Source organism: Tasmannia lanceolata, unplaced genomic scaffold, assembly GCF_043159265.1.
Source record: "Tasmannia lanceolata isolate RefF3 unplaced genomic scaffold, GAP_Taslan_0.1 ptg000015l, whole genome shotgun sequence".
NCBI lineage: Eukaryota > Viridiplantae > Streptophyta > Magnoliopsida > Canellales > Winteraceae > Tasmannia > Tasmannia lanceolata.
The window spans coordinates 57,530,943-57,544,572 of NW_027518692.1; the positions used below are offsets into that span (position 1 = coordinate 57,530,943).

General features: G+C 38.1%; 1 protein-coding gene across 1 annotated transcript; it reads right to left on the minus strand.

Annotated features, from left to right (window-relative positions):
* Positions 1-790: 790 nt before the first annotated feature.
* LOC143892638 (protein RER1B-like) lies at positions 791-11,898 on the minus strand. Its single transcript, XM_077397388.1, has 3 exons — positions 11,027-11,898; positions 2,599-2,779; positions 791-1,104 (listed from the first exon to the last, which is right to left on the minus strand). The coding sequence occupies exons 1-3, from the start codon at positions 11,380-11,382 to the stop codon at positions 1,057-1,059; spliced, it is 585 nt and encodes a 194-aa protein (XP_077253503.1). The 5' UTR covers positions 11,383-11,898; the 3' UTR covers positions 791-1,056.
* Between the last annotated feature and the right edge of the window lie 1,732 nt (positions 11,899-13,630).

The following is a 13,630-nucleotide window of genomic DNA, read 5'->3' on the forward strand; positions in this document are numbered from 1 at the left end:
TTTGTCCTCCATGTAGAGATTGTAAAAGCATATCAAAATAAAACAACTGCCTACGGGTGTCAATATCAATCTGTTATGTTAACATAAAGAAAGGTGATATCCCCCACCCACTTTCTTGCACATCACCTACCCCTGTCCTTAAATGATGTAGTAATTCCATTAATTTTAGGTAATTTATTCTGGGAAATGATATCAGCACAGCCATGTTTTAATAATTGCACAGTCAGCATGTCTTTTCCTTTTTTATTGGCCTGTGAGAGTCTTTTGCAATCTCTTTAAATAATAAAAGACAAGATGGGTTACTACGCACGGTTGTTCTGATATCACTCCCCTTAATTTTTACCCTGCCTTTTAACCCCTTCTTACTCTCTCCAGTCTCTCCTCACTCACCACCCTCTCACCACTTGATATGCTCTCCTCACTCACCACGCTCTCCCGAGCCCTCTCTACCTCTCTCACCTTATTCAAACAGATTTTCCATGATTTTTTTTTTCCATGGACGCCAAACATGCTCCTAGCGAAAAAATTCAAAATAGCAGTGCCCTTCGCCAATCCCGCTACTGCCTACATGGCTGGCTCTGACTGATATAACAAAACACAACTTTGTTGGCTCTCATTGATAAAACAAACCCACTTCTTTTTACCGTATGAGAGCACCCTTTAGTTTCTCAGCTCTAGAGAGAAAATGGCTTGTCCTTGGTCTTTCCATCTTCAATAAAAAACAAGTGTCGGTAATCAAAACAAGGGGATGCAAATATCAGCTCCAACAAGAAATGACAGTCGAACTGTATCATAGCTTACGAGTCATGTAAATTGCATTGAAACTTGAAAAGAAAAGGAAATGTGAGGGATCATCATATATGCACAAAACTTTTCAGTAGCATATGCAATAATAGCCCAGAAATGGCAGGGCAGAGTAAATTTTGCATCTGAGTACATTTTAGTTTCCAACGACATGAAATGTGTCCATTTTACAATCTAAATGCCTGAAATCTTAGAGACCAGTGTTGTTTTTTCTTTCTCCATTTGTTCCAGTGTGTGAGCTTGGTGCAAAAATCAGTCCTCGATTGAACTGCTACTCGGGATGACTTCTTCCGTGTACTTCTGTCACAACATAAAACATGAACAAAAGACATGAGTTACAGCTAATAATAACAGCAGCAGTAACAGCAGCAACAACAGACACAGTTATAACAAAAAGATGGAGACCATCAGGATGCCAATGGTGCTATGAAGAAGGTGATGGGATCATTATCATAGCATTAAAATCTCATCTGATATTGCAACAACATAAGAGTTTTTTAGGCCACAATTCAGAATAGTAAGGGCAATGTAAGCAATATTCATGGTCATACTTTTTATTATTATTATTATTATTTAATAGCATAGATGACACAAGTTTCCCCACTTTTCATTAACATTAGTTCCTTTATACTTTCTTTGCCTCAAGCAGAAACTATCATCAATTTTTGTTGTGTATCTAGATTTTTTAATGACAATTTCATAATTTTTTTTGGTGTTTTTTTTTTGTTTTATTACACGAAAAGGTAACACATTGGCTTACTTTCAATGGAGGACGTGTTCGGGATCGGATATGAGGAGGATTTTGGGGCCACCAAAGAAATGTTCCTGGCTATGGCGGCACGGGATCTGGAAGAAAAAAAAAGAAAGAGAGAGAGAGGATGAAAAGAAGTTTGGGGAAGGGGTCCTTTTTGTATCCTTACACAGTAAACTTTTTTCCAATTCTTCGGTGTCTTAATTTCTGGGGATCTAGAAGTATCGATATATTAGGGAAGATTACCTCAGACGCCATGGTATAGGTAGATTGCAATCCCTTGAAAGAAGTCATGTTTTGGAATTGATTGTGTGCCCGAGGAATCGTCGGGAAAGGCAGGTGAATTTTAGGACGGAGAAGAGGATCCTTTCAGAGTCCTCAGTTTCCACTATTTTATTTTCAAAATTTGCGTCGATCTTTAGCATGAGTGTTTTATCGGGTTGGTATCCAGATGAACTATATTATATATTTAAGGCTGGAGAGACTGTGGTCTTTCGCCTTGAATGGCCTCTGATCTGGACCTTACCACTCTCCTATAGTAGGCTTTGGGGCGAATATTTCAATAGGGTTGATGTTCTTTGATAGGCTATGGAGGGGAGTTCAGCCAGTAAAGGTTGAACTCCCTTAATGGGTATGATGTATGGAGGGAAGTTCAATCAGTAAAGATAGGTATGGTGTATGTGGAAAGTTTCATGGAATATGGGTTGCACGTGGTACTCTTATTGCCTTTGGTAGAATGGAGACCATAAGGTTCTGGGTGTTACACTTAACTTTTGATCTTTAGCCTCCTGGTCCAGGTATGTCCTAACCAGTCTTTCTAATACTTTGTCGTACAGGATGGGACTCCTGGTCCCCAATGTAACTCTAGTATTAATGAAAATCAATGAAAATTTGTCATCTTTCAAAAAATAAACATTGCTTACTTTCTAATACATTCAAATATAACATACCACAGCCTACGTCAAATTCAACCAATGCTTTTAACTATCATTACTTTCATATGGTGGGGCTGGCAAAGAGGGTTAAAATGATTTCAGTCTGACCTGCTTTCCAATGCTGAAAGGGATGTATCTGTATTTGATCATGTGTAGAATTTGACGCTTCATTGTCAGGACAAAGAGAACGATCCAGTAGAAAAGCAATATAGGCCAGAAGACAGGAACATCAAACACAGAAAAGAATGTCATGACAAAAGCTACACAGAAGGCCTTTGTGAAGGAATACCTGAAAACCACAAGAGCCAAAAATTTGGGAGCAGCAAATCAGTTATTATTCTAACCAGAACATCTAGACGAACTTCTGCTGATTAAGGAAATTTAGGAAAAAGATTAGAGGAAGACCCGAAAAACATGTCACTCCACTCTAAACTTACATAAATATGCAGGCAACCCTCTTTGAAATATAAAAATAAAATTTGCATAAGAAAAAATAATGAGAATTTTAGAACCCCATTGTTTGCCTATAATAAATCATTTGCGTATGATAAATCAATCAGTCACCACACTGCATGCTTTTTATCCCTCCTTACATGCACAGCAATAGAAAACAATTACTTCTTTTTTTTTAATGGCAGCAATAGAAAACAATTACTATGAGCCATTCAAAAAAAAAGGAAAAAAAGAAAACAATTACTATGATTACAACAAAGGAATCTAGGCATTGCAAGGCATTTATAAGCAAAATACAACCTAGAACTATCGAATCAACTAAATTAATTCCTCAAAAAACTTGGAAGTAAGCTGTGATCAATCAAGACTCATATGCAAGGTTTTAAATTTCGGCCGAAATCCAAGAGGACCGAAACCGAAATTTCGGAAATTTTGGCGAAATTCTTGATAAAATATTAATTTTTTATTCCTTTACAAAATTTCAGCCGCGTAATTTCGGCCCAAGAAAACAACATTTCGAGCGCTTGTACCAAATTTCAGCTGAAATTTTGGGATTTCGGCCAAAATTTCAGTTTCAGTGAGGAACGAAATTCAAAACCTTGCTCATATGGCACTAAGGGGTAGCTTGATACTTGTAAGCATGCGTTTTAATTTTTTCAGTTTTCCACTCTTTTAAAAAGTCAAACAAAGCCCTCATTTCCTCCCATTAATAATCTCAACCACCCTCTCTTTTAAGAATTAAAATTTTAAAACACCCATTAAACCTTCCGAATTTACAAAGGCATGCCATTTAGCCCTAAAAATGAAAATCTCCTCTTTCCAATTGCGTTTTTTTTCTTAAAATGATCCAAAATCTCATTTTCCCCCTTAAAATCTTTTATCCAAACCTTCCATCCTCGCAAATAGTCCCAATCAATTCCGCTTTTCAATTTACAACCAATTTTTCTGCCATAAGACTCGCCCAAATCTGAAATCTCCTTCATTGATTCACCAAAATAGCTACTTTTCGCCCTATTTCTCCTATATTTACCCATACCAAGCATCCTCCCAAAGCACGCAAAAATTCTCACAAGAGAAAACGCCTACAAGCCTCCTCTTTCATCTCCTCTTTTCTTCTTTTTTAAATTGCATTCTTCGCCATTTTGATGCCGGGCAGCAACTTGGGTCGTCGTCTGCATTCAGTCTTCAAACAGGGTCCCCACCTCCACCATCTTCTCCCCGCAGCTTCACTGATTCACTTCCAACTTGGGAATCTGCAAAGGGGAAGGCCTAAACTTATTTGATTTATTAAATATTATTCTTATATTTATTTGGTATAATCTCTGTCGTTGTATGGTCATTTCATCAATATATATTAGATTTCCTACTAGAATATTGACATTGATCTCACAAGACGACACAGGGTTCTTTATCAGGAGATTCCCATATGAAATACACCCTGCTAAAATGAGTTTTCCACATTCAAGTCATCTGATTCCCATTAAGCTCTGATTATTACGAATTTTAGGAGTAATATATCATCTACTTGAGTTTGGATTTGGTTTTTCTGTGGCTGTTCATCCCTCTTGATTGTTTTACAAATTTCATTAGAGTAGTTGTTCACCTTTAATTAATTGCCTTGCAAATTTTATTACAAACCCTGTCACCCAAATTATATTTTCTGCCCAATTATCTGCTTGCATTTTATTTTCAAACACTTAATCTATTGATTAGAGTTTTGACTTCCAACCAAGAATTCTTAAGATCCCTCGTATTTATCTAATTCAAAAATCACTATTATTGCACATTCCCTGTTTTATGCCTCCTCTTTTGAAACGCGTTGTTTTACTTGAAACATAATTCATTAAAATATATTCTATATTTTCAGTCTATGTTGTTTTGCTTTGCTTATATAGACCTAATCTTCTGAATTTCAGTTTGTTATAGAGATTTAGTTTTCCTTATTGCATTAAATTTGGCATAGTTATTTACTCTCCAAACCTAATTGCAACTTGTGCAATACAAGCAGAAAAATCTCAGAATCTAATTGCAACTTGTGCTATAGAAGCAGACTTTCATATTACTTATTAGTTGTATTACTTACTGAGAAAGCCAACAAGTCTCTTGTGAAGTTGTGATTTGACCTCGTCACTTGTCGGACATTTCAGAACGCGAACTTCAGATTGCATCATTTGCTTTAAATATAAGCTCTAGTTGCGCATTGCAAAACTTTCTAAGACAGCCAATAAACCTCTTTGCTGCTATATATATCAGCCTCGCCATTTGCAAGTCAGGCCAAGCTCGTCATAACAGGTTTCTAACTTGAATTTTGAAACTTACTCACATTAAGCAGTATAATTTGTTCATAAACAACCACTCTCACATATCTACCTTGAAATCTAAATCTTAAACCTTGAATGGAATTTTAGCACCTTGGGTAGGATCACATTCACCTATTTTATGTGCACTCAGAATAGAGAAACTTAACAAGTCCCATTAAAGTTAGTTACTTCAGCTGACAATTTTAGATTGCATCCCCCAACACATTGGCTCCAACTCATTCATTGCATAAGTCACTGATCCAGATAAACTCAACATATCACATCCCAAATCCATTAGGGATTGAAATCTGAATCATAATATTGAAGTCTCTCCTGTCCCAATCGACACTTTAGACTTAAATTTAAACTCTTGAATATACTCATAGACTGCCATTTCCTCTTAAGCCTTGTCATTCTAGAGTCATTCATAGCCTAACTTCAATAATTAAGCTCAAAATTTTGAAATTCCCCCTAAACCATTACATTGGAATTCAAACTTTTGAACGTTTAAACTCTCCCCACCTATTACTAATCTCAAATTCGCCACGTTTATATGCTTAAAGGCCTCGAGAGCAAAGGATTAACTTCAAATAGAAACTAAAGGTATCAATCTGGTTACATCAACCTTATGATCATTGAGATTAAATTTTTGAGTTGACTCGAACTCAAGCAATGATCTTTGAGTAGAGACAAGTTTTGAATATCTAAAGCTCAAATCTATGTTACCAGGTTAACTTGACGAATTTATTGCATTGTGAACCAGAACAAGCCTACCAATTCACAACAAGGTTTGCAATAATTCGCTAAAATTAACAAATTACGAACTGACATGAGAATTTCAACTTTCAACTTTCAACATTCTAATTTCCAACTCCTATTCGAATTCTTGATTTCCCACTTTTTGAGTCTCAACTTGCATCTCAAGTATATAATAGGAATTGAGGAGTTGAATGGTTTTCCCCATCATTTCACCCCCTCTTGAAGAAAGTCAAACCAAAAATCTTCAGGTCACAAAAATCTCTCCACAAGTACTTGCCCTTGACTTTTTGTTGTGGCCCAAGCAATACCTGAGGGGAGTACATGAGCAATTCAATTTGCCCAAGTGTAGCCTTCAATGTCAGATCTCCCTAGTTGAGCTCTTGCTATAGGAGCAAGTTACTGAGTCTTGGGCATTTCAAGGAACGAAATATAACCCAATATTGTCTTCAGCCGGTCCACATGAGTGAATTGCCTTTGGCCATATTTATTATCTTGCAACTCGAGCAACTTGGACAAATTTTGACATGATCCTGACCCCTTCACACACTTTTGCACAATCACAATTAGACAAGCCTTGAATAGTAGCCCATATGTCTCCTGACCTATGTCAAGGTATCCTCGCCAAATTTAATTCACATTTTGGTTATGTTAAAGGAGAGGGTGAGCCTTGGCACAACGGTAAGGTTGCTCCATTGTGACCTGGTGGTCACGGGTTCGAGTCACGGAAACAGCCTCTCTGCAAAGCAGGGGTAAGGCTACGTACATCTAGCCCTTCCCAGACCCCGCAATGGCGGGAGCCTCGTGCACTGGGCCACCCTTTTTTTTGGTTGTGGTAAAGGACATAACATGGTTCTCCAATCTTCATCACATCCATTGGAATTGTTTAGTAATTCCAATTTTCACAGAAAATGTTGCCTAATTTGAAAGTTGGGAGCTGGGACCTGCGATCAACTTGAGCTTCCTTCAAATCTTGGATTTGTACTTCAAGACAGACCATATGACTATACATCTTGATCAATAGTCGATCTCTCTGTCTCTGTCAATCCTCCCATGGATGTCCAACCCTCGTATGAAGGCATTCTAGCCTCTCTCTTCTTTTCTGAACCGATGAAGGCATTCTAGCCTTGTGACAACAATTGATGTACTGCGGGGTCAGTGAAACAAGAATGGGAAGTGCTTTGGAGAAAAGGTAAATAAAATGGTGAACTAGATGGAATAAAAGGAGATTGGTAGAGAAATTTGAAAATAGCATTGGTCTAAGCTGTTAGGGGTTAATATCAAACGTTATGATAACAAGATCCAATGGTCAAATCTGTTATTTTATTTTAAATCAGTACTATTAGCCAAATGAAAGTGAAAGACTCAGGATGAAGAGCAGAGATCTAACTAGACCTGGTCATAGGATTGGAGATAAGGTTGACCACACGAAATAGAAAATATAACTCAATATTGTCTTTAGTCGATTCACATGACTGAAATGCCTTCAGTCATATCCGTTATCTTGCAACTTGACCAATCCAGACAATTTTTTCTATGATATGAAACCCTTTCCACACTTTTGTATAAGCAATAGTGGACAAGTATGATTTAAAGTTTAAACAGCCCATAGATCTCCTGACCTATGTCAAAGTATCCTCGCCAAATTGGATTCACCATTGGCTGTACTGACAGACCAGGCATACTTCTCCAATCTTCACCATGTGTTATGGAATTGTCACAGATTCAAGCTCTTGTAGAAAATATTGACTGATTCGAAAGTTTGGACCTCAATCAGCTTAAGCTTCCTTCAAATTCTTGATTTCTACTTCAAGGCTACGCATCCTTGATTTCTAATATCAATTTGATGTAGTATGGAGTCGATGGAAGGGACATTTTGTAAACAAAAATGGGGACTGATTTAGGGAAATGGCAATTAAAATGCTGAACTGGATAGAATCCAAAGAGATTGGTCGAGAATTTTGAAAACAGCAACAGTTTAGGACTGTTAAGGGTGAATACCAACCGTTATGAAACCAAGATCAAAAGAAGGATATCACAACCCATTTGCACACTCGCAAACTTTAAATTCTTATTTATATTTCACGCATAAAGAATGACCAAAGGCCTACATATATGATCTCCGACTTTATTCTAGAGACTTCTCTAGGCTTGCATAGGGAATTTTCTTCCTGATTTGGAAACAAAACTCCATGCCAAATCTTGAGTTGCCAACCTTCCCTATACTTCTAATTAAGACTGCACAATTGAAACAGAGACCCTTTCTTAACTTAGCCTTAACGAATCTAAGCTTCTGACCCAATTAAATATCAGCTTAGCCCTCTGCAGAAGAAAATACCCACCATTCCATCATATGATCCCTCAAATTTGGTTCTGCAAGCCAAGCAAGCTCAAATTTAAAAGAAGGTCCCCAACATGGATACTGGGGGTCTAAAAGAATTGGTCGATGGTCCGATACAGATCTTGGAAACACAATCTCCATGGCTTCTGGGCATAGATCACACCAATGAGGACTAATCAGAAACCTATCCAATCCGATACAGGTCTTGGAAGCACAATCTCCATGGCTTCTGGGCATAGATCACACCAATAAGGAATAATCAGAAACCTATCCAATTATCCCTCGAATTAAATCTCTCTCCCAAGTATAGCAAGCACCCATTAGAGGCAAACCTATCAAGGCACTTCTAGTGACAAAATCTGAGAATGATCTCATACAAACCGTTATCCGTGGCTACAAGATCGTTTGAACATAAATCTAATGACATTAAAACCCCGCCATTTTTTTTTTTTGAAACAGTGAAATATATAATAATAAGAGAGGGAAACCGAAGACCAATGAAGTCAATGGGAAAAATACAAGACAAGGAGGAAGATACAAAGCGAAAAGGCAAAAAAGAAATAGAAGATGGAGGAAGGAAATCAAATATCTCAGAGGACGCCCAATTCACCACATCCATGCCTAAACGATCCACCTCATTATTTGCCGACCGACGGACATGCTGAAATCGGACAGGTTGACTTTCCACACAGCCGTGGATCTAACCAATCAAATCCGCGAGTCTCCACAGATACAGTTAGATGTCATCCATCCATCTAATGGTATTCAGAGAGTCCCCCTTGACTATCAACCTGCTCAACAAGCTATTATCAACAATCATCAATCCTTGGAGCACCGCTCTTGCTTCTGCCTCATTGGAATCCTTGATCCCAATGGGTCATGGAAATGTCCATCTAGTCTCGCCATCCTCATCTCTAAGCAGACCTCCCACCCCGGACAGCCCTGGGTTTCCAATACTATACATATCAAAATTTAGCTTAAGCCAACCAGGGTCAGGAGGCACCCAACTAGGAGGTAAAGGACTCTCTTTCCGACACATAGCAGATCTCCTTCCAACATCGATTAAGGTCAGAGCGAGAGTAAAATTTGAAGGTAGAGAGAATTCTCACCCAAGAAATAACAATGGAGATATCTTATTGAATGTAGAAACTAGAAAGAGGGCTTTTAGATCGATTCTTAAAGAGCTTCACATTCCTCTCCTTCCAAAGAATCTGTTTCAATGCTAACATTGTCACTAACCATAGGATTCTTCCTTTATGTGCCTACGGCACCGAGAACCAAAAATCCAAAAAATCTGCCATCCGACGAGGGAAGAACCAGGACATCATGACCTTATCTAGGATGTGGTACCAAACTTCCCTAGCAAATGAGCAATAAAGAAACACGTGGCCGACTACTTCTCCATTTCTTAAACATAAGGAGCAATGGTCAATAATCCACATCTGGCGGTAGCGAAGATGATCCACCATAAGGATCTTATCCTCGAAGGCTATCCACCCAAACATGCAAACTCTATGGGGGACCGGAATAATCCGTATGTTTGATAGGTGTGAGGGATGCGAGGAAGATGCAAGATGGGTGTAGAAACATTTTGCCATGAAAGTGCTAGATGTGCTCCAGATCCAAACCCTTTTGTTGACAAAGAGGTTGATAGAGTCGCAAACATAATCCCCACAAATAAATAACAAGTTTTGCCATCTGTTACGAAATTGTACTATTCCAAGCATGCCCAGCGAAATTGTACGAAACAAACGAAACATTTCATGTAGGTGGCTGTCGAAACCGATATGCCTCAAACGAAACCGAAGTGTTTCAACCGAAATTCAAAATCGTGACCTAAAGTTGGTTCAAACCTCAATTCCATTTCATCACCTTTCAATACATAAGCATTACAACAATTACCAATGTGACACCACACCCACCCTAAATCATTCCATTTAGTTCATCGTAACTCCGCCTGTGTTTTTCACAGCCTGTCCCGAGCCAGGATAAAGGAGGAGGGTTGGTGTCAGGTTGGCAGCCGGCCGTAAAATTTGTCACTCTTCTATGAAATGAATCCTATAGAAAATCCTTTCACCTTCTTCATGAAATTTTTCTAAAGGATTCATTTAGCCGACCCCAAGTAGTTTGGGACAAAGGCTTTGTTGAGTTGAATTGAGTTGAGACTATCCATGCATAATTTTGTTAAATAGGATTCAACAGGATTCCTCGACCATTTTCCAGGGATTCAAATTAACTAAAAAACATCTCATATAACCAACAAGATTATTTTTTTTAATGGCACCAGCACGAAATTCATAATGGAAATAACAAATAAGAAGGGAAAAGGGCAACATAAAGCAAGGTAATGCAGTTCATGTTCAGCCTCAAAACCCAACGGTCAACGCCTCTCATCCAGAGATTATAAACTTGACATCAATTGTCTAAGTCCAGCTTACCCACAAAAAGAGAAAATGCATCCTATATGTAAGATAAAATAATAAAACGAGAAAAAAAGATACAAAATCAGATCCCATTAACTCTGAAGTGAGAAAAAAGATACAAAATCAAAACCCATTAACTCGGAAGTAAAAGCAAAGAATCAAGCTCAAATTGCTTAAAGCAAGAGAAATCAATGCTATTAGATGAAAACACTCTCTGATAATAAACCCCCCAAAAAAAATGAAGATAACAGCAATGAAATTACCAGAACTTGAACTCAGGGAGACGTCGAATGAAAGGTCTGAACTCGTCCGAACCCCTCGTGGGGAGGGATGCTCCATCCATAACTTCCAGCTCGGGATCGACCTTCGGTGACAGAAATCCAATCAAGAGATTCAATACATAGATCCCAAGCCCATACGAAATGATGTAAAACCCTTGAAGGTAATAAACGCGCAAAACATAAATCAATGCTACGCCCAAAGTTCCCATCCATCTCCCAACCGAATGTGGCGTAGACCTATCCAGATAGTGTTGAAAGGCCCTCGAGAAATCGTTTTTCCATTTCGCCAACGGCAACCAAGCGGCAGCACTATCACCATCACCAGGAACTCCCTCCATGAAAGTTAGGGTTTAAAGAGATCGCTAGAAAGCTAGGGCTTAAAGAGATCGCTAGATCTAAGACAAAACAACGAGAATTCCAGCAGAAACTACTAAATAAATCAAACGATGAAAATTAGGGTTTCGAAAAAGATAAATGCCGAAACAGGTTGTTCTCCAGAGAAATGGGGATTTCACTGGAATCTAAACCTCCTTCAAAATTAGGGTTCTGAAAATAAGGAGATCTATAAAGCTTAAAAGGAGCAGATCAGAGATGGAGAAAATCTTGATCGTTCAGATAAACTCTACACAACAAAAAAAAAAAAAAAGGTTAGGATCGATGAAACTATGTTATGAACATCAAAACGATCTGGAAATGTAGATAAAACGAACGAGATCGAGCAGAACCCAGAACGTAAAAGGAATTAGGGTTTTGCTAGGAGAAACAGGTCGAAATTCAGCAAAAGAGTGCCAGAAATATAAAGATAAAAAAGAAAGGTAGAGTTAGGGTTAGGGTTAGGGTTAGGGTTTCAGGGCCGTCCCGATTTAAACTGAATTAAATTGAACTATGTGTACATGGCCCCACATGGCATTCCCCTCTATTGGTGCATCATCTCACGGATCCAACTCGTCCAATTCACATGCCACCGTGAAAGTGGGGTCCTAACCCAACAAAATCCTGTTTCATATGATCTTAACCATCAATTAGTTGCTGTTAACCATCTAGAAAAAAATGTGATTTGACCCAGTATAGTCTAAGGAACTTAATTTTCAAGCTTTGACCCATCTAAGATGGGGTCGGAATGGATCGGATGCTTCAGGCAGATTGTAGATGCCACGGGCCACTTGATGGATGTCAGATGGGCAAAGTATGAAGATTACATATTAAGGTTTAAGGGACCATATCTCTATCATTTTGGACCACAAAATATGAATACGGGTCTGATATCTCTTTCCCATTAGTAGAAAAATGTAGAGTTTTGATGTGGGTCGGGTCTACCTGACATCTTATCCCGAACCCAATCCGAACTCACCTCAGGGTTCAACTTCCTCAACCTGAACATGAATCCGACCCGACTCAAACACAACCCGGCCAGTGATTTTTTTTTTCTCCCGAGGAGCACCCATTATGCTTGTTTAGTTTGAGTTAGAAACTGTAGTATGAAAGGAAAATGGTGCTTCATTAATTCTAATTAATTCCTCCTTGGAATAACTCGTCCTCAAATTCAAGACTTCAAATGCCTACAGTGTCTTGGGTGCAATGTATTGTAACTCTTCCATCAAAGTTGGAGTTTTTCTGATCAAATAGAGATAAACATGCATGCGAGGCACGAAACAATGATAAAAATCACACTATCGAAACTCTAACCCTAAGACTGAGTTTAAATAACATTCACCATGGTGAACATAAGACTCCACCTTCCTCTACCAAATATAAAATTCTATAAAATCACCAATTTGCAATGGATTCCCCAAATAGTCACGAAAATTTATGAAATGGGAAGAAGGTTTAAATTTTTTCAACAAATCTCCAAAACTTCCCTAAATACTATATCAAACTTGGTGTTTATCACAACAAAAGCAATTGGATTTTTTATATGAATGTCCAAACAAAAAACTTTGGACAAAAAATGTAGTGTTTTTAGAGATACTCAAAGACCATTTTAAAAAAAATAGGTTCTAACATATTTTCTTAGCATTTAGGGACTAATTGGAAATATTTTTCAAAACATTGAACTTTTTGGTCTTTTCAATCATAATTTCAAGGGAGTTGTCCACCGATAAGGGTAAGAAATCATAAAAAATTCCATAAATTCATTATATTAAAATTTGCATGAATAAAATGTTTTTTGTAGATTAGCAAAAACATAATGAATTAAGATTAATAAAATTATTTTAGTTCAAGTTTAGATACTAACCCAGCCAATCATCTTGGTTCTTCGGCAGAATTCGACGTCGCTAAACCAGGTTTCATCATATTTCGACTGAGGGTGTTCTTGGATATCGACGGTTCCTGCAGAAGATGTGAAGATGATTCTCTTAAAGGTCTTAGACTTTTTGCATGATGTTACGAACCCGATCCGGTTCGCAACGGATTTGATCTTCTCGGAGGGAAGATCGGCCTCTTGACCCACTTCGAGGGAAGGGTCGTCCTCCTTTGTGCACAAGACACTATTTTGAAACAATTTTCTTCATTCCATTCCCTTCAATGCCTTTTACAAGCTTAAATAAATGTTTACAAATGTAATACTCCCAAGAAAGTAGTCGC